At 49.1% G+C, this 27,323-nt stretch overlaps 1 protein-coding gene across 1 annotated transcript in view; it reads right to left on the bottom strand.

Annotated features, from left to right (window-relative positions):
* The window catches only part of LOC147892863 (DNA-directed RNA polymerase IV subunit 1-like), a 155,049-nt gene that overhangs the window by 86,546 nt on the left and 41,180 nt on the right, over positions 1-27,323 (bottom strand). Inside the window, exon 10 of the mRNA XM_087386802.1 lies at positions 7,235-7,496. Coding sequence (XP_087242928.1) covers positions 7,235-7,496 — 262 coding nt within the window. The remainder of the gene's footprint in view (positions 1-7,234; positions 7,497-27,323) is intronic.

The raw sequence follows: 27,323 nt of genomic DNA, 5'->3' as shown, positions 1-27,323 counted from the left end.
CCCTACCATTATATTTGGGAAGTTCCAATTTTCCCAAGGGGTGTCAGATTTGATTGTTGTGATTTCGGTGATTGAAGAAGTTATCAGCCTCTGCATCGAGCTCGATATCACCAACATGGTCATGACGGCGTCCAGCCATGTTGGGGTGTGGAGGAGTTAAAGGGAGTTGTTGAATCTCAGGGGGGGATTCGGGGTAGAGGATTGGCGGGGGCGGTGGTTGCAGCGGAGTTAGATGCGGATGTGGCGAGCGTTGGAGTCGAAGGCGTTGGCTGGAACGTAACTGCATGCAGATTGTGCGTGATTTGCCAAGGGTGTCGCTACCAGAAGTGCGGGTGTGGAGGTGGTGTTGTTAGGAGATTTAGAGTGGTGTTAGTTTGTGTAGGAACCGTCGTGTTAATAATGTGCCTAAGATTGTCCTACGTGTGTAGGGAAATGTGCCAGTGTAGACGAAGCGTTAATCAAAGGTCACGGCGTGAAAATACGAGTGAATTAGTGCAAAATGAGGCCCACACGAGGGCACGAATGATCATGTGCTAGGGATGCTGAAATGGTGTGCAATGGGTTGGAAAAATATCCCGTAGCGTGCTATTTCCGTGTGTGAAATCTGAGTTCAAACGGGGTTCAATTTGGGTCCCAAACGGATGAATTACGAGGGGGTAAAGGAGGGGTAAAATGTTGGTTTTGGGAGGGGATGTGTCCTAAGGGTAGTGTGAATGGACTTTAGGTCCAACTGAGGGGTTGAAACCAAGTGACTCTAGTTAAGGAAACTAACCTAGATCCTCCCACTTACTGTAACTGGGAGGTTTGACTAATTGTAGTTAGTTACTAACTAAAAGTTAGTCTAACCTAACTAAGGGTAATCCTAACCGAACCTAGTCTAACTAACTGAGGGTTAACTAAAACTAACCTAACTTCAGTTACTACTAACCTAACCTACATGAACTAATATAGCCGAGGTTAACTAACTAACCTAGTTATCGTAACCTAACCAACCTAACCCAACTATAGTTAATACTAACCGAACTAAGGTTAAAGCTAACCCTAGGGTTAGTTTTAGGTTAGTTTTTTTTTTTTCTATCTGTGCTATGGGGAGGGCGTCCCGACGGCGACGCCCGAGGGGGGGGGTTCGCAAGGGGGGTGAGGGGAAAGGGAGGGCGTTTGGGATGAGGGGCGAGGGGGGACGGGGGGTGAGGGACGAGGGGGAACGGGAGGTGAGGGGTGAGGGGGAACAGGGGGGCATTCTGAGCGGAGAGGGAGGGCGGGAGTGAGGGGCGGGGGGTACTGGGGTTGAGGGGCGGAGAGCGGGTGGGTGAGGGGGGCGGGGCTGAGGGACGGAGAGCGAGGGGTGAGCGGGGCGGGGGGTGAGCAGGGCGGGGTTGGACGCGGGGTTGGGCGACAGGGAGCGGGACGGGGCGGGCAGCGAGGGGGCGAGGTTGGGCGACAGGAGCGACCGGGAGACGACCGCGGGGGCGAGGCTGGCAAGCGCCGCCGGCGTGCGCGATGGGCACCGGGCGGGCGGTGGCGCCTCTGCAGAGCGCCGCCGCGGGGCGGCCCGAGGGGGTGGGTTGACAGAGAGGGGGGGTAAGGGGGAGAGAGAGAGAGAGGGGGGGGAAAATAGAGAGAGGAGGGTAAGGGGTAGAGAGAGAGAGAGGGGAACGGTGGTAGAGAGAGGGGAAGGGTGGTAGAGAGAGAGGGGGTGGGGGAGAGAATGAGGGGGAGAGAGGAGAGAGAAAGAGAGGGGGGAAAGGGGGAGAGAGAAAAGAGAAAAGAGAGAGGGGGGGAAGGGGGAGAGAGGAGAGAGAATAGAGAGCGAGGGGGATGGGGAGAGAATGAGAGAGAAAAGAGAGAGAGGGGGGGAAAGGGGAAGAGAGGAGAGAGAAAAGAGAGAGGGGGGTGGGGAGAGAATGAGAGAGAGAGAGTAACGAGAGAGAGTAAGAGAGGGGGAGGGAAAGAGAGAGATAGAGAGAAAGGGGAAGGGATAGAGAGAGAAAGAGAGACTGAAAGGGGGAGGTGGTGGGGGTGGTGGAGGGGGGAGATGGAGGGGGAGATGGAGGGGGAGATGGAGGGGGGAGGGGGAGATGGAGATGGAGGGGGGAGGGGGAGGTGGAGAGGGAGGGAGAGGGGGAGAGAGAGGGGGAGGGAGGGGTGGAGGGGGTAAAGGGAGGGGGAGGGGGAGATGGAGAGGAAGGAGAGATGGAGAGGGAGGGGGGAGGGGGTGGTGGAAATGGAGGGGGGAGGGGGTGGTGGAGATGAAGGGGGGAGGAGGAGGTGGTGGGGGAGATGGAGGGGGAAAGGGGAGGTGGTGGGGGTGGTGGAGGGGGGAGGGGGTGGTGGAGGGCGGAGGGGGAGGGGGAGGTGGAGATGGAGGGGGGAGGGGGAGATGGAGATGGAGGGGGGAGGGGGAGGTGGAGAGGGAGGGGGAGGGGGAGGTGGAGATGAAGGGGGTGGTGGAGATGGAGGGGGAAGGGGGAGAGGGTGGTGGAGATGGAGGGGGGAGGGGGGAAGGGGCAGGTGGAGATGGAGATGGAGGGGGAGGGGGAGGTGGAGGGGGGAGGGGGAGATGGAGATGGAGATGGAGGGGGGAGGGGGAGGTGGAGGGGGAGGGGGAGGTGGAGAGGGAGGGGGAGGGGGAGATGGAAGGGGAGGGGGAGGAGCGAGGGGGAGGTGGAGATGGGAGGGGAAAAAAAAAAAGAGCACAAAAACTTGACGGACGAAAATCGAAAAGGAGGGAGAAGTGGTCACCTGAACGCTCTCCAAGTCTTTCTCGATGTAACATGATTGTTGTGGAACAATGGACGGTGCGTAGAAGGCTGGGTTATCGCTGCGAGAAGGGCTCGAAGTCACTTACAATGCGAGGATGGGAGTAAGGTGGTGGTCGATGGAGAGGGAGGAGTGTCTTGCGTGGGGCTCGGAATGAAGAAGAGAATGGAGGCAAAAAGTGAAAGATGAAGAATGAGGGGGTGGAGTAGGTTTTTATAGGATTTGATTTTAGGTTTAGGGTTTAATACTAAACTCTTCCCGAGCCATAACTCTTTATGGAGAGCTCGGTTTGCTTTTCTAAAAAAAAGATAAAATGATCGAAATTGCAAGCTCTACGCATTCCTGTCCACTACCTAGCCTGATTGTATATCATGTGGCTTCTATTTAAGAAATAAAGAAAATTTCTTAAGGTAGTGTGACGCCAAAAATTTATATTTTTAATTTGGCATTGGTATTGTTTTTCTCTATGTTTGATAAGAGTTTGAGTATCAAGTGATAGCCCAGCAGCTCTCACTTATTTCTATCTTCTATGATATTGTATGGGATGGAGAGGATGAGTGGAATGGCTCATTGTAAATACCATAGGTATGAATTATAAATACCTTGGTATGGGGTGAGAGTTATTTGTGTATGGGATATTATGGAGTTTTTTTTAGAAAATAGGAAGAGTGAGTCATATAAAGAGGTGGGCTCATGTCCATGTGTTCCAATAATATAAGAGAGGCCACATGCCAAGCGTTTGGAAGGCATGTGGAGGAGTGTGAAGTCAAGAGGAATCCTTCTAGAACTCCTATGTGGAATAAGGAGGATGTGGACATGTGGAAAAGAGAGGGTCCCTATGGGCTCCATGTGAGGAGACTCTTGACTTTCTCAATATTTTAAGAGTCTTGAGCATCTGGCAAGAGTAGCCAAAAAGGACATGGATGGTGACATACGTGCTTATGTGATTGATGGGGAAAGGAATCTACAGGCAGCAATTGTAAATGGGTGAAGGAGGGTAACAAAATCTCTATAAAAGGAGCCCTCCTCTCCCTTGTTCATCGGAATCTCTTCCACCATTAGGCCTCATGTTGCTGTAGCTCTAGTCTCCCCAAGCCTCTTCCATGAGCCTTCTCTCCCTCTTGTAGATATTCTCTTATGTAGACTCTTGAGTCCATCTCTCTCTAGTTTATTCTCTCTCTATGAGTAGTCTTGGAGCTTCCGCTCTCTCTTGTATGTATGAAACCTCTTCTTCTCCCTTGTGTTTGTAGTGTTGAAGTGGATTCTCACTCTATTTGTAATGAAGGTCACTTCAGGTTCTCTCTCTCTTGAGTATCTCATCCCTTTTCTCAGATTGTGAAGGTGATGCTTAAGCCATTTGGACAGTCACCATGATCATATCCTTTATGTTTGCACTGTTGAATATGTTGGTGAATCGACAACGCCGGCAGCAGGCACAATGATAGATTGGGGATTGTTCCATGCACTGGCAGCTTGGTGTGAAGAAGAGTTGAGTCTTTGGGTAGTTTTCGACTATAAGAGTAAAGTGGTGATTCTTAATGCTTTCAACTTCTTTTTCTATGCAAATAATGAAGATTACAATATCTTGAAGCTTTTATGTGCACTTCCTATTGTGCGAAGGGTGATTCTAGAATGCATGTATACACAATGTTTTCATGGTGCTAGTTGGTCACTTATTTTTGAAGATTTCGTTGAGGATCACATTATGGAGGGTTTTCAACAACTGGTTATGCATAATAAGTTGGTCTTGGTATACTAAGGCTCTGCGGGATCTTGTTCGGATCTTGTTTGGGATATTATTTAGATCTTCGTGTTTCCTTTTTGTGTTTCATCATGGTGAAAATTCTAGTGTTTCGAGGGACCCAAGGGGAAGACCCGGAGTCTTATCTTCAGGATTTTGTTCGAGGATGCCGGCTTTCTGGATGGTCCATGAAGGATCGGGCGGAGATTTTGCCTGATTTTCTTGAAGGTGTAGCCTTGAGTTGGCATGAGACCTTGCCGGACTCTACCAAGGAGGACTGGGACCAAGTGGTGGCAGCAATGAAGCAGAGATTTGGGGCAGTGGAGTCGCCAAATGCTTTGATGTTGCAGTTGGACCGGTTCTATCAAGGAGAGGGTGAGTTGGTCTCTGCATTGGCAATCCGATATCAAACTTTATGGACAAAGTATGAAAGGGCAGCTTTGCGAGCTGTGGCATCTACATCATCGGCCCCTCAAAGTCTCTCAGGGATGGAGCACTTAAAGATGAGCAAATTTGTTATGGCTTTGGAGCCTCGTCTTCGCTCAAAAGTAATGAGTAAAGATCCAACAACATACGTGGAGGCACTTCGCATTGCAACCAAGAAAGAAGCTTCTCTAAAGATCGAATCCTCTTTTGTGTCTTCAACAGCTTCAACTTCTACGGTGGAGATAATGGGCACTCCTCAGGTACCAAATATCTCCCAATTAATGGCAGAGTTTGCTGATTTGAAATTGCATTTGGTTAATGCACGAGAACCTAGAGCACCAAAGAGTGAAGATAGGCCTCGAGATAGGAGTGGGGTCACTTGCTATGAATGTAATGAAAAAGGTCACTATCGCCCCGAGTGTCCTAGATTGAGAAAGAAAGAAGAAAAACAAGTATCCTTGTTAGAAGCTTCTTCAGGGGATGTCTGAGGGGGGGGGTTTCCTAACACTTCCGAAAGTATTACCGGAGGCCTAGGGCCACTGGTGCGAGAAGCGAGTAAGACATGCCATAAGTGTCACGGATGGTATGTAGGCGACGGATGGTATGTAGGCGGTTGCTTGTCGATGGTGTCAACTATGTGCAAGCGGTAGATGGTGTCAACTATGTGCAAGCGGTACAAGTGCTGAAGTGATGTGAGCAAGAAGAAGACCAAAGCGGAACAACATCACGAAAGCCAACCCTCGATATGAACGGCAAGAACTTCAAGCACATGACACAGGTCCGTTGTACCAGGTGAAGGGAGAGGAGGGGGGGGAGAACACAACGGAAGAGATTTTAGAGTAGCGAGCAGAGATGGAGAGTAGCATAACTCATTAGAAAGCAAGATGACGGATACACCCCTAGAAGATACACACGAGGCGAGCTCTTGACTCTAGCCTCTCACTCCTTCACTCACGCCTCTCGCCCCTCCCAGAATGTCCCTCCCCCTCTTCCCTTTCCCCCTCTTCACCTTCTCCTCCTCTGCTCCACCCCCCGCTACCAATCTCCTCTCCTTCTTCCTATTGGATGTCTTCTTGCACCCTTAGCCATCCTTAGCCATTCCACCGTTTGTGGGCCGCTCTGTCCTTGATGGCTTCTGCAACACTCCAACCTGTCCCGGGTCAGTGAATCCCATGCTCCATGTGTTCTCCTGCGCTCTTGACACTAGTTGGTTGAGAGTGTTGGTGCACCACCTATGCCTCTTAACTGTTGGACTGCTTCCCATGTGCACCAACAGGTGTATCCCGTGTACCATTGCGCCAGTATTTCCCTCTGATTGACTTTGACCATGGTGGGTCGAGGTTGAGGTTTGGCACTCTTCAGTCATGTATTGCTTCCGTCATACCCAAGTCATGTCCAAGTCATGTCCATGTCATGTCCAAGTCATGTCCATGTCAAGTCATGTCCAAGTCATGTCCATGTCATGTCCAAGTCTGTTCCATGTCATGTCCAAGTCATGTCCATGTCAAGTCATGTCCAAGTCTGTTCCATGTCATGTCCAAGTCTGTTCCATGTCATGTCATGTCATGTCATGTCCAAGTCTGTTCCATGTCATGTCCAAGTCAGGTCCATGTCAAGTCATGTCCAAGTCTGTTCCATGTCACCAAGATGTGAACATATGTGAACACGCTGCGACTAGGTATGACCAAGGTCTAACAACTTGGCATGTTGCTGAGGTGACCATGACGTGACCCAGGTGTGACTCTTGGTGGGTCGCCATAAACTTTGAGTACAACAGATCCCCCACCACTATCATTCACCGTCCCGGTGAATGACTGAGGATCTGTGTGAGAGAAAGTTAAGTATAAATTACAAATAAGAAAGTGACCTTGTGGTTGACATCCCAAAACTGGAAAGAAAGGGCTCATGGCCTTACAACTGTAAAACTGAAAAAAAAAAAATCTGGCTCATGGCCATACAACTCCAAAATGGCTTATTTACATGAGAACTGCAGAATCCAAATGTACAGAGCTCGCAAAAAGAAATGCCGAACTAAAAGATCCAGGAGCTACTGCTTGTTGGATGAAGGTCAGGGAGGGGGAGGGGGTGGGTGTGGTGGGTGTGCTGATGTTCCGGGGCTGGTCCTTGCCTCTTCCTCGACTGTGTCCATGAGGTTGCGGATGTCCTCGTATTTGGATTTATATCTGTGGTAGCCAGACCTATAATGATCACATCGAGATTTGAGAGCAGCATTTTCAGCTTGCAGCCCATGGAAGTCGTCCTGCAACTTGGAATGTGAAATTTGGAGATGGTCCTCCTCCTCGAGACTCTGCTTCATCTGATGCCGCACCACCTCCACCTGTTGATCCACCGTATGCTTATCCTCAGCCAGTGAGGTGTATCTGTCCTGTAGGGCTGCAAGCTCCCTCTGGATCTGAGCCTGCTGGGCTGAATGATTGTCCTCCAAAACTTTCTTGTTGGCTGTCCACTCTGCCTCCTTTGCTGCAAGACATTGCTGAAACTCGTCCTGCTGAGTTTTCCACGCAGCCTCCCTTGCCTGTAGAGTTGCTCCCCACTCCGCTTCTTTCACCTGCAATGTTGTATCCCATTCTTTATGCATGCTGGCTACCTGCTTCTCATGTTCCAAGCAGAGGTGTTGCTTCTGTGACAGAAGCTTGCAAACCTGACCCGTAGTATTAAAGAGGGAGACACCCATCTGAATGAAGCTGTCATCTATAATGCGCTGAGCCATATGAAGGGATCTTTTAACCCATGCATACCTGTCCCGATAGGTCATTCGGTCAGCCATGTCAATGAGTTCGCCATATTCCTTGAAGGCTGCTTTCATCCCCTCTTGCTCTGGGTCCTCGAGAGCTGCCACTGGAGCCAGTGTGTCGATGTCTAGGTAACAGCTTGGAGCTTGGGATACTTTCTTGTTGGAAGCGATTGTCTCTTGCAAGGGAAGTGTGAAAATTTGGTCCAAGTCCTCCTCCTCCATGCAAACAGGAGACCGCTTCCGCTTTAATGCATACAGCAGCCGTTTGTGTTCCTGGCTCTGTTCCTCTATCTGGGCCTCATGGGTGAATAGATCTCCTGAGGAGGATGCGAAGTAGGTATCCAACATATCATTTTGAGGAAGTGGAGGACAATCCGCTTGAAAAGGTATCTTACCCCCAGCAAAAATAACCTCGCCAGGTCGAGTTTCCAGTAGGTCCTGTTCAGCAGCCTCCATACTCGGTTCAGGGGTCAGTCGTCGAGACACCCGGGGTGGTGTCTTCGCGTCACCAGTGGCTCCCAAAGTAAGATTCAAGTTCAATAACCTGTGTCGCTCTGATGCCTCTCCATCAAGAGATCCCAAGGCAGAGGTGCCTGCTGCCATAACTTCTGTCGATGGATCCCCCTGAGTTGGGGGGCCAATGTGCATATCTTTGCACCCTACTGACCCTGATGAGATGATCGGAGGGGGAATGGTCATGACTGTGGGGAAGGTAAGTGGTAATGTCATGCCATGGTGGGTGAGACCTGAGGAGGGCAGGGGAGTGACCGGAAGAACATCATCAGGGAAATCCAAATCTGCCTCGAAGGGGATGGATGGAGAGGCGACTCCTGCATGAGCAACGGATGACAAAGCTCCAAAGGCTGGCCCAAGAGGGGATGGCTCAAAAACCTGTGCTGCAGATGTGGGTGGAGCAAGAGTGGGTATGGAGACTGGAGAGGAAGAGAGGACAGAGACTGATGCAGCAGAGGCCGAGGAGGCTGGGGCCGCACTAAGAGCCAGTGGAGTTGATCTCAAGTGGGGGATCATAGGGGCGGAAGGTGGGCGGTGAGGAGAAAATGGAGTATGTGAAGGTGGAGGGACAAGTGCAGGCGTTGCAGCCCGCCACTGGTGCAAGAGGTAGGTGAGGTGAGGTCCACAAGTACAGGTGTGTGTGCCTCTGCGTGTGCGATTTCGAACAGTGGCCCGGAATGTTGAATAGAAGAGGGATGCAAAATCATACTGAGTGATGGTGAAGAGAGCATTGAGAGCAGGACGGATACCTTTCGTGATGTAGTAATGCCCGGGTGCTGAATAGAAGCGAGTGAAGAAGTAGCGTGTGATCACTGCTTCTCTGCTTCCACCTTCCAAAACCTTTTTGCAATCATATCCCCTCCTGTTGCGTTTGCACTGTGAAAGGAATGAAAGGAGATGTGGTGAATCGTCGGAAGGAGGCTGAATAGGGAGAGCAGGGAGCCCCATGTACTGTGAGACCAAATTGGGTGTGAGAAGCTGCCTGGAGCCCATGAACTCAAAAGTGTCTGTGACAGAGTCATAAGATCTGATGAATCTTGTACACAGTTCCACATCCACAAGAGGGAAGATGACCTTGTCGAACTCAATTAGACACAAGGTCTGGATCTCGGAAGATGTCAACACCGAGGATAGTTTGAGGTTTGGATCAAGAAGAGGTTTAAACATAACCCGAATGTGGGAGAGAGGAGGGGTGGTTATTGAAGGGCTCTGTATCTCTGTTGGCCCACCCGACCCTTCTGAATGTGGTCTCCGTGTAGAGGGGGTGTAATCTGAGCCCCCATGGTCGGAAGAAGAGGCACTGGAGCTCTGAGAGTGGAAAAGAACCCCCCGCTGCTGTCTTGATTGCGGTGGCTCTCCATCCGAGATGATAGTGATGTCCGGACCAAGATGGGGATGCATCACTGATGAAGTCGGCCTTACCGATGAAGTTGGCCTTGCTGATGAAGTTAGCTCTGCTGATGAAGTCGGCCTTGCTGATGTAGTCGGCCCTGCTGTAGAGGCTGTAGGCATGGGTGAGGTCATGTGCACTGCAGAGGCTGCCTGAGACGTCATGGCGGTATAGAAAGGGATGAAGAGCTTATCTCTGGGCAACCGTGGCTTATACTTGGACTTCTTCTCGAGCATGAAGAAGAAACAAGAGGTGAAGTAGAAGATAATGACGAAGCAAGAAGGGGAGCTGATGACGAAGTAGGAAGTAGGAAGGGAAGGGGAGCTGATGACGAGGCAAGAAGGAAAGCAGGAAAGGAAGGGGAGCTTATGTCGAAGCAGGGGGTGAGCTGATGATAGGAAGGTCAAGAAAGGAAGGGAAACTGATGACGAAGTAGGAACTGAGATGATGACAAGAAGGGGAGCTGAAGCAGGAAGGTGAGCTGATGACGAGGCTAGAAAGGAAGCAGGAAAAGGAGGGAAGCTGATCTCGAAGCAGGGGGTGAGCTGATGACAGGAAGGTCAGGAAAGAAAGGGGAATTGATGACGAAGTAGGAAGTGAGATGATAACAAGAAGGGGAGCTGAAGCAAGAAGGTGAGCTGATGACCAGGCTACAAAGGAAGTAGGAAAGGAAGGCGAGTTGATGACGAGGCAAGAAGGAAGTTGGCCAGGTGATAACGAGGAGGGGAGTCCATGACGAGGTCCAGAAAGGAAAGCTGGCGAGGTGATAGTGAGGAGGGGAGCTGATGACGAGGTCTGCTGGGAAGGGGATTAGCAACCAGAGTGACTGCAAGGAGATGGAGTCAAGGAGAACGCAAGAGGAGAGAGATGGAGCTGGAAAAGATGGAACACAATGGAGAGGTGGCGCAAAGTGGAAGAAGAGAGGTGGCGTAGTGGGTTGGAGTTGGCCCAGGGTGGCGCAGAAAGTGGAGATGGCGCAGGGTGTGGAGGTGGGCAGGGAGCAGGAAGTTGGCACAATTCACTAGAAGAGGGGCTGCCAGGAGGTGGAGATGCGATCCAAGGCAAGATGGTGGAGCAGGGAGAGCTGCGTGCAAGCAAGAGGGGCTGCTGAGATGGAGTTGCGATCCAACGCAAGGGCTGCCAGGAGGAGAAGATACGTTCCAAGGCAAGATGGTGGAGCAGGGAGAGCTGCGTGCAAGAAGAGGGGCTGCTGAGATGGAGTTGCGATCCAAGGCCAGGGCTGCCAGGAGGAGAAGATACGTTCCAAGGCAAGATGGTGGAGCAGGGAGAGCTGCGTGCAAGAAGAGGGGCTGCTGAGATGGAGTTGCGATCCAAGGCCAGGGCTGCCAGGAGATTGCGCTGCAGATTTCGTTGATGGAGAAAGCTGCAGGAAAATTCGTTGATGGAGGGAGGGCTGCTATCGTTGGTGGAGGGGGGGGGGGCTGCAGGAGAATTCGCTGATGGAGGGGAGGCTGCAGGAGAAATCGCTGATGGAGGGGAGGCTGCAGGAGAATTCGCTGATGGAGGGGAGGCTGCAGGAGAAATCGCTGATGGAGGGAGAGGGGGCTGCTATCGTTGATGGAAGGGGCTGCAGGAGAATTCACCGATGGAGGGAAGGGAGCTGGAGAATTCGCTGATGGAGGGAGAGGGGCTGCTATCGTTGATAGAAGGGGCTGCAGGAGAATTCACCGATGGAGGGAAGGGAGCTGGAGAATTCGCTGATGGAGGGAGAGGGGGGGCTGCAGGAGAATTCACCGATGGAGGGAAGGGAGCTGGAGAATTCACTGATGGAGGGAGAGGGGGGGCTGCAGGAGAATTCACCGATGGAGGGAAGGGAGCTGCGTATGGTTTTGTTGGAGGGGGGGACAGCCACAAATACACAACCAAAGAGAGCCAAATTTAGGAAAGTAAGCCAAAAATAGCATGAGTGGGCTGTAAGATGCGTATGGTTTCGTTGGAGGGGGGGACAGCCACAAATACACAACCAAAGAGAGCCAAATTTAGGAAAGTAAGCCAAAAATAGCATGAGTGGGCTGTAAGATGCGATGGATGAGCTGATCCCAAGGATCCACGCTGAGTTTAGCCAAATGCTAAATATAGCACTGGTCGGAATTGGGAGGTGAGATGAAGGACCGACGCTGAATTTGGTGGCTAAATATAGCCTTGGTGGGAGGTGGTAGGTGAGAGAAAAAGCGGTGTGGGCAAGAGGAAATATTTGAATGAAAACGGTGGGAAAATCGGAATTTGAATTTTATTTTCTCCTGTATAGGCCAATGGACGAGTGTGTCATAGGGGTGAATGAGGCTGAAGGAGGGATGAACCAAGGGTGAACCAAGGATGAACAAGGGGTGACATTGGTGTGCCCATGGGTGACTGAGGGGTGAACAAGGAGCGGCAAGGAGTGGCCTAGGGTGAACAGGGGAGGAACAAGGGGTGACATAGGGAGGAGCATAGGTGACAGAGAGTGAGCTTGGGGGGTGACATAGGAATGAACAAGGGTGAACTAGGAGTGAACAGGGGTGACCTAGGAGTGAACAGGGGTGACCTAGGAGTGAACATGGGTGACAGAGAGGTGAACATGGGGAGTTGACATAGGAGTGAACAGGGGTGACCTAGGAGTGAACAGAGGTGACTTGGAGGTGAACATGGGTGACTTAGAGGTGAACACGGGTGACAAAGAGATGAACATGGGGAGTTGACATAGGACTGAACAGGGGTGACCTAGGAGTGAACAGGGGTGACCTAGGAGTGAACATGGGTGACAGAGAGGTGAACATGGGGAGTTGACATAGGAGTGAACAGGGGTGACCTAGGATGACCTAGGAGTGAACATGGGTGACAGAGAGGTGAACATGGGGAGTTGACATAGGAGTGAACAGGGGTGACCTAGGAGTGAACAGGGGTGACCTGGAGGTGAACATAGGTGACAGAGAGGTGAACATGGGGAGTTGACATAGGAGTGAACAGGGGTGACCTAGGAGTGAACATGGGTGACAGAGAGGTGAACATGGGTGACAAAGAGGTGAACATGGGGAGGTGACATAGGAGTGAACAGGGGTGACCTAGGAGTGAACAGGGGTGACTTGGAGGTGAACATGGGTGACAGAGAGGTGAACAGGGGTGACAGAGAGGTGAACATGGGGAGTTAACATAGGAGTGAACAGGGGTGACCAAGGAGTGAACAGGGGTGACCTAGGAGTGAACATGGGTGACAGAGAGGTGAACATGGGGAGTTGACATAGGAGTGAACAGGGGTGACCTAGGAGTGAACAGGGGTGACTTGGAGGTGAACATGGGTAAACAGGGGTGAACATGGGGAGTTGACATAGGAGTGAACAGGGGTGACCTAGGAGTGAACAGGGGTGACCTAGGAGTGAACATGGATGACAGAGAGGTGAACATGGGGAGTTGACATAGGAGTGAACAGGGGTGACCTAGGAGTGAACAGGGGTGACTTGGAGGTGAACATAGGTGACAGAGAGGTGAACATGGGGAGTTGACATAGGATTGAACAGGGGTGACCTAGGAGTGAACAGGGGTGACCTAGGAGTGAACATGGGTGACAGAGAGGTGAACATGGGGAGTTGACATAGGAGTGAACAGGGGTGACCTAGGAGTGAACAGGGGTGACCTAGGAGTGAACATGGGTGACAGAGAGGTGAACATGGGGAGTTGACATAGGAGTGAACAGGAATGACCTAGGAGTGAACAAGGGTGACCTAGGAGTGAACATGGGTGACAGAGAGGTGAACATGGGGAGTTGACATAGGAATGAACAGGGGTGACCTAGGAGTGAACAGGGGTGACCTGGAGGTGAACATAGGTGACAGAGAGGTGAAGATGGGGAGGTGACATAGAAGTGAACAGGGGTGACCTAGGAGTGAACAGGGGTGACCTGGAGGTGAACATGGGTGAATAGAGGTTCAACCTGAGTGACAGGGGTGAAGAGGGATTAAGGAGAAGTGTGTGTCAGAGAAGGCAAGGACTGTTTCCGTCTTGCCAGAGAAGGAGAAACTCAGTTTTTATTGGTCTCCCACCAAAGAGTGCAACTAGGCAGAGAGTAGAAGCTTGACAGGGTTAGGAAAGGGAATACATTGTTGTTGTTTTTTTTTTTGAATAAATAGAAATTCAACTAATAGGAATGGAAATCCTTATCCAAAGAGAGAGTCAATGTGGATGATACTTCTTTACCCTTGAGCCATTTACAGGTGCTGGTAACTTCTTGCCCTCCAAGGTGGCCAAATAAACCCCTCCACTGGGAATAATCCTTGTGATAAAGAAGGGCCCTGTCCAGCCACTGACAAATTTGGGTTTATGCTTCAGGAACTTACTGGAATATAACAAGACCAAGCTGCCCACTTGGAATTCCCTCTTCCTGAGATTTCTGTCATGCCATGCCTTCTGCCTTCTTTGCCAGACTTCCTGAGCAAGGATCGCTTCACGACGATGTTCATGCAAGGCTTCAAGATCCCATAATCTCTCAAGTGTGCATGCCTCCAAGTTATCATCCATCTCTGCCATGACCCTAGTGGTCTTCATGTGGAACTCATAGGGCATAACCGCCTCCAGGCCGTAAACTAGCTGGAAGGGTGAATATCCAGTGCTAGCCTTGTATGCTGTTCTGTAAGCAAAAAGAGCAGCTGGTAGTAGAATATCCCAATCTGCCAAGGAATGAAGGCATAACCGAGCCACAATATGAGACATGGTCCGATTGGAGCTCTCAGCCAAACCATTGGCTCGAGGGTAGTATGAACTAGAGGTCTTGTGAACAATTTGCAGTTGCGTGATGAGGTCAGTGATGACATCATTGAGAAAGTGGGTACCTCTGTCACTCATCAATTCCACAGGACATCCAAACCTAGAAATGATTTGATCATACAAGAATGAGGCCACAACTTGAGCAGTGCAGGTCTTCGCTGCCTTAGCCTCCACCCATTTAGTGCCATAATCAGTAGCAATTAGAGCATACTTGTTCCCTCTTCGAGTTGCAGGAGAGATGGGTCCAACAAAATCCAATCCCCATCTATAGAAGGGTGGTACAGGGCTGGATGGCTGAAGGGGAAGGTACTCCCGTCGGGTAGGCTTCGGCCCCCCTCTTTGACATGAGTCACAGCGGCGCACATAAGCATAGCAGTCTTGGAATAGCTTTGGCCACCACAACCCAGAGCGCATTATCTTTCTAGCAGTGGCCTCTGGTGCCATATGACCTCCCCCCATTCCTGAGTGAGCCTCCTGAAGGATGGCTTGTGTTTCATGAGGGAGCACACACTTCCTTAAAATGTGGTCCTTCCCCAACTTGTACAGCTGACCCGTGATCAGTTTGAAAGGAGCAGCCTGAACAATCTGCCTCCGCTTTTGTGCTGGAGTTAACCCTTTGGGGAACTCCCCTGTAGACAACAAGTGTACAATGTTTGCATACCATGGGGGAAAGCAGTCCACAGCAAACAGGCAGTCATCTTTTGGTACTGTGGCAGCGACACGGAAGAGGCCCGCATCTGGAAGGTCATCATCAACTCCTATGGCTGCTTCACCTGAAGAGATCCTTGACAAGTGGTCTGCTGGTTGATGCAATCGGCCTGCTCTCACTAGGATGTCAAAGTCAAACTCTTGAAATAGAAGAATCCACCTGCTCACTCTCCCCCCAAGCGTTGGTTTGTTTAGTAAGTACTTGAGAGCTTGATGATCAGTAATGATGATAAACTTACTGCCCAAGAGATAGTGCCGATACTTTGTCATGGCATAGACCATGCCCAAGCCCTCGCGTTCAGTGGTGCTATAGTTTCTTTCTGCTCCATTGAGTTGTCTGCTTGCGAAGTACACAGGTAGGTCGAGTTTGTGCTCTTCATCTGGTTGGGCCAATATCGCCCCAATCGCCAGCCCACTTGCATCTACATGCACATGAAAAATGACATCCCATCAAGGTTGCCGCAAGATGGGTGCCTTTACTAGACGATCCTTGAGGTTGTCAAACGCCAGTTGTTGAGGTGCCGACCAGTTGAAGGACTGCTCCTGCCGAAGGAGTTCCGTCAACGCCACCGCTATGTCGGCATAGGACCTGATGAATCTTCTATAATAACCCACATGTCCCAAAAAAGACTTGACTTCTCTGGGTGTTCGAGGAATAGGCAAGGTCAATATCACTTCCACCTTTGCTGGGTCCATGGTCATTCCCTCAGCCGAGACGATGTGGCCAAGGAGAACCCCTCGCAAGGCGAGGAAGAAGCATTTGTCCGGATTCAAGCACAACCTAGCTTCTCTGCACTTATCAAAAACCCACCTCAACTTACTCATGTGATCAATCTGAATATCAGGTTCGAGGTGAGAAGCATTCTTACCATTGAACACAGAGAAGTCATCCAAGAATACCTCAAGGAACTTTCCGATGTTCTCTTGGAAGAGTTTGGTGACAAGACGTTGAAACGTGGCCGGTGCATTGCATAGACCAAAAGGCATCATCCGGTAAGCATAAGTTCCCCATTGGGTGACGAAGGTAGTCTTTAACTGATCTTGCTCTCGCACCCGAACCTGGTTATACCCACTGTATCCATCCATGAAGGAGTAGAGAGCATGACCAGCTACGGTTTCTAGCACCCTGTCAGTGAAGGGGAGAGGAAACCTATCCCGACGTGTGGCGGTATTCAAACTCCTATAGTCGACACAAACTCGGAGTTTTCCAATCTCTCTTTTGGGCACCACTACGATGCCACTAAGCCATTCGGAGTAGTCAACAGGGTAGATCAACCCTGCTTGCTCCATCTTTTGAATATCAGCATGGACAGCCTTGCCATAGTTAGGATTCATGCGATATGGTCCCCTGATCACCGGCTCTACTTCCAGATATAGATCGATGCGATGTTCCATGAACTCAGTGGGTACTCCCTTTAAATCCTTATATGACCAGGCAAAGACATCAACATACTCTTGAAAAAAATCAGACAATGCAGCAAGGAGATAGTCATGTTCCCAGACCCAACTGGCTACCTTAAGATGTCGTGGTTGGTCTTCTGTCCCAATGTTCAGATACCTCCAATCCCTGGCATGGTCAACCTGAGGTATGCTTCCTGATGTGGAGTTGTTTAGTTCTTCTACTCCCACTGCTGGGTGCGCAGGAGAATCATCCAGAGAAAAATCCCCCACTACTTCTTCCATCCAAGAGCTCGGATAGGACGGTTGGGTGTGTTCTGGAAATGGTTGAAATGTAGAGGCAGCACTTGGGCCCATTCTCTTCTTTCCTTTTTGTGCTTGCTTGAGCATTCCTCGGTATGGTAGTCCAACCACCTCGTATGTAGTTTCATGAACCTCCTGTGTTGTTGGGGGGTCAGCTATAAGTCGAGTAGAACAAGGTCCGCGACATCTTCTTCTCCCTGTATGCTGTGGGCTTGCCTTGAAGGTCTGAAGTTCCAGACTCCAGTGTGAATGTGGACGGCTCCTTCAAATTGTCTGGTCTCTTGACCCCTCCTAGGTTGGTCAGGTTGCACAATGGATTCAATAACCCTTCCAAGAGTCATTTCCGGCACCGCCTGCCTTTGAATGACATCAGTAAGTAGGTGGTCATCCTCTTCTTCTGCAGATCCATGAGTGTCTTCTCCAATACCATCATTGTGCTCAGCCAGCCCATGATCTATGTGGTCATCTTCTTCTTCCATAGATTCATGAGTGTTCTCTTAAGTACCATCATTATGCTCCGCCAGCTCATCATCTTCTTGCATAGCATCCTCTTCCTCCTCTGTTGTGACCCCATGGTCATTTTCTTGGTGTGAGGCATCCATGTCGTGGTGCCTCCATTGCTTCCATGGCTGCTTCATGGTCTTGTCTTTGAGTCACCTTGGTGGCCTCCCCCCCACTTGGTCTGGTACTTGCGGACATCATTCGCTGATACATGTGGGGATTATTAAGAAGACCAAAAGGCATCCGTTCATACATGAGATCAGCCAAACCAGGTGGTGAAGACGCTTCCTGGCTCACCTCTTGCGCATTCCGTGAAGTACCAAGATGGGCTTCAGAATCCTCTTCTGGACACAACTCCACCATGTTGATGGCTAAGGATCCCAAGGCCCCCATCCAATCCAAGATGACAGCTTCTTCCTCATCTGGTCTAGCATGTTCCAACAAGTACGTCAAGCTCTCACCATCATCTCATGCTGTTGTTACATAGGTTTCACCTTGGAAGGGTGAGTCCTCCACATAGATCAACTCTTCTTTCTGTAGGCGCCAATCCCCAAGTGCCCATCGCTCCTCTTCCACCCCTTCTTCTTCTTCAAAATCCTCTTCCCCAAGTTCCACAGGTCGATGACGGGCCCTTCCAGTAACCATGTCTATTTCTAAGGATGTGGATCCCAAAGGCAGTCGAACTTCATCACTTGACCAATCTTGAATGGCCTTTGCTGAGCGTAACCATGGTCTACCAAGAAGTAGAGGATAAGTCTGCTCACCCTCCGTCATATTAAGTACAATAAAATTGGACAGGAATGTAACTCCCCCAATCTTCATGTGAACACCTTTGACAGCCCCCATAGGCTTCACCTTGCGTTGATCCGCCATGCGTACTTGAAAATGTACGTCAGTTGTCAATTTCAAACCCAGTTGTTGAATAGTACCTCTCGGCATGATGTTTACTGCTGCCCCACCATCCAAGAAAACATCTTTCAGCTCCACCCAATTGATCTCCACTGCGAGCTTGGGACTTTGTTCACATGTGAGGGCAGCATAGGCTGAGCAATTGTCTAGTGTTACTCCATCTTGAACTGTTACTGTCTCTGGTGTGGGCCCGCCCTAAACCGATCCCCTTTGGCGCCTTCCTGGCATGCGATTCAAAAATGCAATAGTCTGATGCTTGATATGTGGAGACAATTGACAGAGTTGTCGTAAGGTGATATTGGGCCTAAAATCCATCAAGTCATCCATCAAAGAATAGGGCTGGACAGTAGCAGCAGCCTTTTGTGCCTTCATCCGCCGAGCTTCTGGCCGAGGGTCGAAGCTCACGCGAGGGAGAGGAGGTGCCTCAGGATTCTCAATCAATATTTCCTGTGGTGACTCTCCCATCACCCATTTCCCCTTTTCTTGGGCACTACTAGGCTTCACCCCTTTTTCCTTCTCTTGCTTCATTGTGCTTCTTGAGTGGAAGGTGGATGGGCCTGCCTGCGACTCCTCACGTTTTTGCCCTAAAGTTGTCACTTCTGTTGCAAACCTCACTATTCTGGACTTGCGGGAAGGGAACTGAGGTGTGACGCCTTCATCTTCAGAACTAGATTGAAGATCTTTGGTGACACTCTTGACCACCTCCTGGTACCTTGAAGGCATAGATTGCTCACTTGGAGCTGAGGTAGTTTTAGAGCTATTGATAGGTCTTGATGGCTGTGGGGCCCTTTGGGTCCTTTCTAATCCAATTACAGGAGAGGACAAGGGTGATGCAGTCATGTGCCCACTGTCCACCTTGGAGGAAGGAGGTGGGGATGCTCCTCTAGTGACTGAGCTGGTATTAGTTCGTGATGAGGCCTCCGATATTGATGTTGAGTCATCCTTACTACTGTCACCCTTCATTTGTGACCTAGTCACAGCTCCCAATACTGCACCAATCAAATGGGGTTTGTCACCCTCCCCTGCCACTACTACATCAACCATGTTGACTTGCGATGTTGATTCCCTTCTGCCATTGGGACAATCTCTGGTGTAGTGGTCATTTGTGTTGCACTGTGTACAAGAGGGTCCCCCGAATGGTTGTGTACAATCATCTTGGTAATGGCCGTACTCGCCACATCTATAGCACATGATGGGCGTGCGAAAGTTGGTACCTCTGCCTCCACGTCCACCTCGGAACCCACCCCGTCGACCGCGGATATAAGGGGGTCCATATCCACCCCCTGACATAGGTGGTTGATACTGTGCATAGTAGGGCGGAGGATAGAAGTATGGAGCCCCAAATTCACTAGGAGTAGGAGCTTGGAGCAAAGGAGGATTAGGAAGTAGTGGAGGTGGAATGATAGGATGGGTGGGTGGTTCAGGTGCCTTCACAGGGGCTGAAGCTAGGAGTACTGGCCCTAAAGTGGTCGGTGCAGCTTTGTTGATTGTAGCCACCAGTGGTTCTCCAATTGGATACTCCGGTAGAAGCTTCCTCAACCCCTTAAGATACCTACACTCGGAGGCATCATGTCCATGAATTTCACAAAATGTGCAAAAAGAGGTCGGGGTGGGTACCTTACGCTTCGATGGACATTCCCAGTAGCCATGGCCAGAACCCTTGCAGTCGGTGCACCAGAGACCACTTCTTATTTGAGCTTCAAACGGTGACGGTCCATCCACTTTTGTTCTGTCTTTCAGACCTTCTTTGATTTCTCCCAATTCCTTCTTGAGTTGCTGCCATGCCTGTGAGCCCTCTTCTCTCGGAAGTTGGGCGGTCTGGGCGGGTGTTGAGGCGAAACTTAACTGGGACCGTTCCATCTTCACTGCTTCCCTCAGAAATTCTTGTAGTGAGGCATGCTCAGGAAGTTTGTCAACCAGCCTTATAGCAATGGTGGAGGGTAAATCCTTCAAAAACCACCCCTTCATGACGGCGTCATTGGGTGGCACCGACATCTTTGCCGCCAAGACCCTCATCCTTGTGTACATCTCAGAGATGCTCTCTCCAGGCTTCATGGTGTCAGTGGATAACTCTTGGACAATCATGTGTTCGAATTTTTCCAACTTGAAAGTGCGTAACAATTCCTCCCTTAGGTCTGTCCATGTCTGGAAGTGGTCCGGAGGAAGTGTACCCAGATGGTAGGGCGTAAGTGGGGGGTCTCGGTGTTGCAGAGGGAAAGGGTGAGAACATGGAAGATGTGGGGGTGAAAGAGGATGGGAGAGCATTTGGGAAAGAGAGGGACGGAGTTGAAGTCATGGATGAGTAGGCAGAAGATAAGGAAGGAGGTGGTGGAAAAGGCAACACCGGTGTGGATGGAAAGAGAGATGAAACCATCATGGTAGGTAAAGGCATGGCCGGAGCAAAAGTACCCCCCAATGGAATAGATGTAGAAGAAGGATTAGCTAGGAGCCTGGAGCTATGCATAACAGATGAGGTAGCAGCTTGTCCACAAGAGGTTGAGGCGGGAGCAGATGGAGTCACCACTCCGGTAGAAGAGGTGGTTGATGAAGACATCGTTGCAGGAGGAGGAGAGGGGCTTCCTTGACCTTGATGAGTCCCTGAGGAGCCCTCGTCCTTAGTACCCTTTTCTTTCACCTGTTCTCCGCTTTGCACTTCTTCTTCTCTGGAGTCCGGATCTGACCACCAGGGTTCCTGTTGATCCAAGTCAATGAGAGTGTCGATGAAGTTACTTGCTCTGGCTACTGCTCCAATGGGCTCACTTTGTGCTCGAGTTGAGGACTTCGCAAACTTACGTCGCACGTAATGCTTCTTGTACCTAGTTTGGTCTGCCGGAAGTCTTTTCTTCACTCTCCTCAAGTACCTCCTAGTTCTCTCACTAGCTCCTTCAAATGTTTCAGAACTACTCGGCATAAGACCTCTCTCTAGGACCCTAGATCACCACTTCACTCGTGCTACTCAACACCAGCAGTGTCCCACCGTGATCGCCATAAACTGTCTGAGGGGGGGGGGGTTTCCTAACACTTCCGGAAGTATTACCGGAGGCCTAGGGCCACTGGTGCGAGAAGCGAGTAAGACATGCCATAAGTGTCACGGATGGTATGTAGGCGACGGATGGTATGTAGGCGGTTGCTTGTCGATGGTGTCAACTATGTGCAAGCGGTAGATGGTGTCAACTATGTGCAAGCGGTACAAGTGCTGAAGTGATGTGAGCAAGAAGAAGACCAAAGCGGAACAACATCACGAAAGCCAACCCTCGATATGAACGGCAAGAACTTCAAGCACATGACACAGGTCCGTTGTACCAGGTGAAGGGAGAGGAGGGGGGGAGAACACAACGGTAGATGGTGTCAACTATGTGCAAGCGGTAGATGGTGTCAACTATGTGCAAGCGGTACAAGTGCTGAAGTGATGTGAGCAAGAAGAAGACCAAAGCGGAACAACATCACGAAAGCCAACCCTCGATATGAACGGCAAGAACTTCAAGCACATGACACAGGTCCGTTGTACCAGGTGAAGGGAGAGGAGGGGGGGGAGAACACAACGGAAGAGATTTTAGAGTAGCGAGCAGAGATGGAGAGTAGCATAACTCATTAGAAAGCAAGATGACGGATACACCCCTAGAAGATACACACGAGGCGAGCTCTTGACTCTAGCCTCTCACTCCTTCACTCACGCCTCTCGCCCCTCCCAGAATGTCCCTCCCCCTCTTCCCTTTCCCCCTCTTCACCTTCTCCTCCTCTGCTCCACCCCCCACTACCAATCTCCTCTCCTTCTTCCTATTGGATGTCTTCTTGCACCCTTAGCCATCCTTAGCCATTCCACCGTTTGTGGGCCGCTCTGTCCTTGATGGCTTCCACAACACTCCAGCCTGTCCTGGGTCAGTGAATCCCATGCTCCATGTGTTCTCCTGCGCTCCTGACACTAGTTGGTTGAGAGGGTTGGTGCACCACCTATGCCTCTTAACTGTTAGACTGCTTCCCATGTGCACCAACAGGTGTATCCCGTGTACCATTGCGCCAGTATTTTCCTCCGATTGACTTTGACCATGGTGAGTCGAGGTTGAGGTTTGGCACTCTTTAGTCATGTATTGCTTCCGTCATACCCAAGTCATGTCCAGGTCAAGTCATGTCCAAGTCATGTCCATGTCATGTCCAAGTCATGTCCAAGTCTGTTCCATGTCATGTCCAAGTCATGTCCATGTCAAGTCATGTCCAAGTCTGTTCCATGTCATGTCCAAGTTTGTTCCAAGTCATGTCCATGTCAAGTCATGTCCATGTCAAGTCATGTCCAAGTCTGTTCCATGTCATGTCCAAGTCAGGTCCATGTCAAGTCATGTCCAAGTCTGTTCCATGTCACCAAGATGTGAACATATGTGAACACGCTGCGACTAGGTATGACCAAGGTCTAACAACTTAGCATGTTGCTGAGGTGACCATGACGTGACCCAGGTGTGACTCTTGGTGGGTCGCCATAAACTTTGAGTACAACAGGGGATGAGGAAAAAGAGGTAATGATGGCTAAACGGGGGCGTGGTAAAGCAAAAGAAGAAGAAAGCAAGGAAGAAGTAGATGAGGAACATCAGGAAGAGGAACACCGTAGTAAGAAAAAGAAGGCATCTAGAAGGAGAATTAGCCAGTCAGACTTTCCTTTAGGACAAGGAATTGGAAGCTATGACTTGTTGTCCGACCTTAAAGAAAAGGAAGCTCATATCACCTTTGGTCAATTACTTGCTTTGTCTCCAAAACTACGGAAGGAATGGGGAAAACTAGCAAGCACAAGAGTGTCAAAGAAGAAAAAGAAGAAAAGTGTCATTCTTGTTGTTCAAAAGGTAGATATAGATGTTGGTGATGATGTACCTGTGGTTGATGTGATCATTGATGGTCAAGTGATTTCTAATGTGTACATTGATGGAGGTGCATCGATTAATGTCATGAGTGAGAAGACCATGATAGATGCTGATTTAAAATACTCTAGTACTACCTCTCCTTATCGCATCAAATTGGCTGACAACACTAGGGTTAAGACCTTGGGAGTTGTGAAGAATCTAGAAGTGGATGTATGTGGAATTTCTGTGCCGACTACTTTTCAGGTGATCCCTACCAAGGCAGATGCACGTGCCTATCCATTGATTTTGGGAAGGCCTTGGCTACGCAAGGTGAAGGCTGTTCAAAAGTGGGATACTGGAGAATTGATTTTGCAGGGAAATGATAAGAAGGTGCGCTACAACATCAGAAGCCGCAAAAAGGAAGTTGTCAAGGAGGAGTCTTCAGCATCAGAGAGTTCAAGCTCTGACTTAACCGATGAAGAAGAAGAGACAGGGTGTAGCTCCAAGGAGTCCAACTCAGAGGGTGAGGTGGAAGGAGTGGCCTTTGGTCTTTGTCTTGGTGCTGATCGGGATGAGTCAGGAAGGAACAAGGTGGTGGTGCAAGAAGATCCTGTAGAGACACTTCATGTGGAGGATGTGGAGCACACTAAACGACGCCAACACAATGAAGAGCTTCTTGGTGATTCTCTATTAGGTAGTGAGAAGCTCCAGTACTTAGATATGCTAGATGATTTTCCATGTCTCTTTGCAACAAGCTATTCACAGGTTCGGCCAGTCTCTCTTGTGGAGCACAAGATTGAGTTAAAGCCAGAAAGCAAGCCAGTTGTGCAGCGCTTAAGGCGATTGGGGGTGATCCAAGCTGAGGCACTAAAGAAAGAGGTAACACAACTACTTGAGGCGGGATTCATCTTTATTGTTGATGATTCAGAATGGATATCTCCTGTAGTTGTCACACCAAAGAAAGGAAATAAGTGGCGAGTTTGTGTGGACTTTCGTCCTTTGAATGCATGCACTAAGAGGGATCATTTTCCTTTGCCATTCCAAGATGAAATACTAGACCAAGTAGCAGGGCATGAGATGTACTCTATATGTGATGGGTATTCTGGGTACTTTCAAATTCGTATTCGAGAGGAAGATCAAAAGAAAACATCATTTGTCACACCTTGGGGAGTTTTTGCTTACAGAGTGATGCCTTTTGGGTTGACCAATGCACCAGCTACATTTCAAAGGTTCATGAGTCAAGTCCTGGAGCCTTACTTGGGAAAGTTCACACGGGTGTTTTTGGATGATTTTTGCATTTATTCTCGACGCATAGATCACATGGAGAACTTAAAGATGGCCTTAGCTAGGATTGATGAAGCAAAAGGGTGTCTAAATCCTAGCAAGTGTCATTTGGCTCAAATAAAAGTAGTCTTGTTGGGGCATATTGTGTCTCAAGAAGGCCTGCAAATGGATCCTGACAACGTTCAAGTGATGATTTCACAGAGATAGTGCATCCCATGAACTTGTTGACAAGAAAAGGAGTTTCTTTCCAATGGGGTGTGGAGCAACAAGAGTCTTTCCAGCAACTTAAGGAGGCCATGAGTAAGGGCCTAATATTGAAGCCCCTGATTGGTCTCAAGACTTTTATGTAAATCCAAGTGTATCTTTGCATTTAGTTGGTGCTGTATTGCTACAAAAAGAAGAGGCAGGTAGAATGCAACCCATCTATTATGCCAGCCGACAGCTTACAGATGTGGAAACAAGGTATGAAGAAATGGAGCAGCAAGCTCTCTCTTTGGTGTTTTCCGTCAAAAAGTTTTGTTCCTATTTATTATCTCGACCATTTTTCTTCCTTACCTCTCACTCTGTATTAGCATATCTAGTTCGCAAGCCTAATCCTGGGGGGAGATTTGCAAAATGGTTGTCAGAGCTTCAAGAGTTCTCTTTCTCTTTTATCACTGAAAATACCACTAGGTCCACTATGGCAGATTTGCTCACAGGACGGGAGGATCTAGGAGAAGAAAAGAAATGTAAGGAGAACATTAAAGATGAAAGGGATACACCACCAACAGCTTTTGTTTTGTATTTTGATGGGGCTTTTAGTCCTTCATGCCAACAAGGAGCCGGGGAGATAGTCTTGATGAATCCTGAAGGTCAAGAGGTATGGGCAAGAGGACAAGAACTTCCAGGTACCACAACTAACAATGCAGCTGAGTTTAATGCTTTAATTCTTGGTTTGGAGGGTTGTCTTCAAAGTCAAGTTAAAGAATTGGAGGTAAGAGGAGATTCTCAGCTTATTATAAAGCAAATGCAAGGGCATTACAAGACAAGAAGTCCTCATTTGAAGGAGCTTAATCAAAAGGCTATGGCACTATGTAGTCAGTTTGATTTTTGCAAGTTTGTTCATATAAACAGAAAAGAAAATCAAAGGGCAGATGAGTTAGCTACTCAAGCCATTGTAGTACAAGACCGGGGGGTGGTTTCTTTGGTAGACACTGGATGGCCAGAACTGCAAGATGTTCAGCAATATGTGGAAGAAGGCATGTTTCCTCGAGGGTTAACTCCACAACAGAAGCAAAGATTGATAAGGAAGGCTTGTCCCTATACTATTGTTGATGACATTCTTTATAAATTGAAAAAAGATAAGGTGCTCTATCGGGTGGTCCATCCCATGGAGACTAGGAGAATCCTAGAAATGTGTCATGAATGCTCTGGTCATTTTGCTTCAGCAAGCACAGCTAGGAGAATTCTTAATGCAGGATCCTTTTGGCCACGCCTCCATAAAGATGTATATGAATGGTGTCGAAGTTGTAAAGTATGCCAAAAGTTTGGAAGGCGACAGTTGATTCCTGGGCCCTTGAAGCCTATTCCAGCATATGGACCATTTGAGAGGTGGGTGGGACCACTCCCTCGCTCATCTCAAGGCAAGCATTATTTATTGGTGGCCACAGATTATGCGACTCGATGGGCAGAGGCCAAGGCCACAGTCAATAGCAAGGCAAGCACAGTTGAAAAATTTCTCTTTGATCAAATTTGTTCACGCTTTGGTTTTCCTTTGGAAATTCTCACTGATGGAGGAACCTCTTTTAGAAATGAACTAATTGAAGATGTGGTGCATAAGCTAAAGATAAATCATAGCATGTCCACGCCATACTATCCCCAATGTAATGGCTTGGTTGAGAAAACAAATGGATTGTTGTGCAATTCAATGGGAAAGCTTGTTGACACCAAGAAAAGGCATTGGGATAGGCACTTGGCAGAAGTTTTATGGGCTTATAGAACCACACACAAGCTAGCTATTGGGTTTACACCATTCCAACTAGTGTATGGAATAGAAGCCATTTTACCCATTGAATTGGAGATACATAGTCTTCGCACAGCAGTTGCAAGAATAGAAGGACAGGAGGATGCCTATGCTCAACGCTTGGTACAGCTAGAAGCCTTGGATGAATACAGATTACAGGCCTTACAAAACTTGGAATCTTCTCAAAGAAGGCGCAAGGCCCGTTTTGACACCAAATTACGCAAGAAGAAAGATATTGCAGAAGGAGATTTGGTAATCAGATTTGATAGCCGTCTGGACAAGCGGCTAGACAAAAAGTTTATCGGCCGATGGGAGGGACCATATCGAGTTAAAAAGAAGTTCACGAATGGAACCTTTCAGCTTGAGGATGTTGATGGCATGGTGATACCCGGACACACCAATGAGTATCGCCTTAAATTCTTCTATGCTCGACCACCTTGAGGGCCAGCAGACCCTCTCTGTACTAGAGAGGATCTGCTGGGGGGGGGGGAAGATGTGACGCCAAAAATTGATATTTTTAATTTGGCATTGGTATTGTTTTTCTCTATGTTTGATAAGAGTTTGAGTATCAAGTGATAGCCTAGCAGCTCTCACTTATTTCTATCTTCTATGATATTGTATGGGATGGAGAGGATGAGTGGAATGGCTCATTGTAAATACCATAGGTATGAATTATAAATACCTTGGTATAAGGTGAGAGTTATTTGTATATGGGATATTATGGAGTTTTTTTTAGAAAATAGGAAGAGTGAGTCATATAAAGAGGTGGGCTCATGTCCATGTGTTCCAATAATATAAGAGAGGCCACATGCCAAGCGTGTGGAAGGCATGTGGAGGAGTGTGAAGTCAAGAGGAATCCTTCTAGAACTCCTATGTGGAATAAGGAGGATGTGGACACGTGGAAAAGAGAGGGTCCCTATGGGCTCCATGTGAGGAGACTTTTGACTTTCTCAATATTTTAAGAGTCTTGAGCATCTGGCAAGAGTAGCCAAAAAGGACATGGATGGTGACATACGTGCTTATGTGATTGATGGGGAAAGGAATCTACA

Source organism: Dipteris shenzhenensis, chromosome 16 (assembly GCF_047967505.1).
Source record: "Dipteris shenzhenensis isolate YYH24624 ecotype China chromosome 16, Dip_SZ_1.0, whole genome shotgun sequence".
Lineage (NCBI taxonomy): Eukaryota > Viridiplantae > Streptophyta > Polypodiopsida > Gleicheniales > Dipteridaceae > Dipteris > Dipteris shenzhenensis.
Note: the sequence above shows the minus strand (reverse complement) of the source record. Positions and strands in the feature narration are given on the sequence as shown.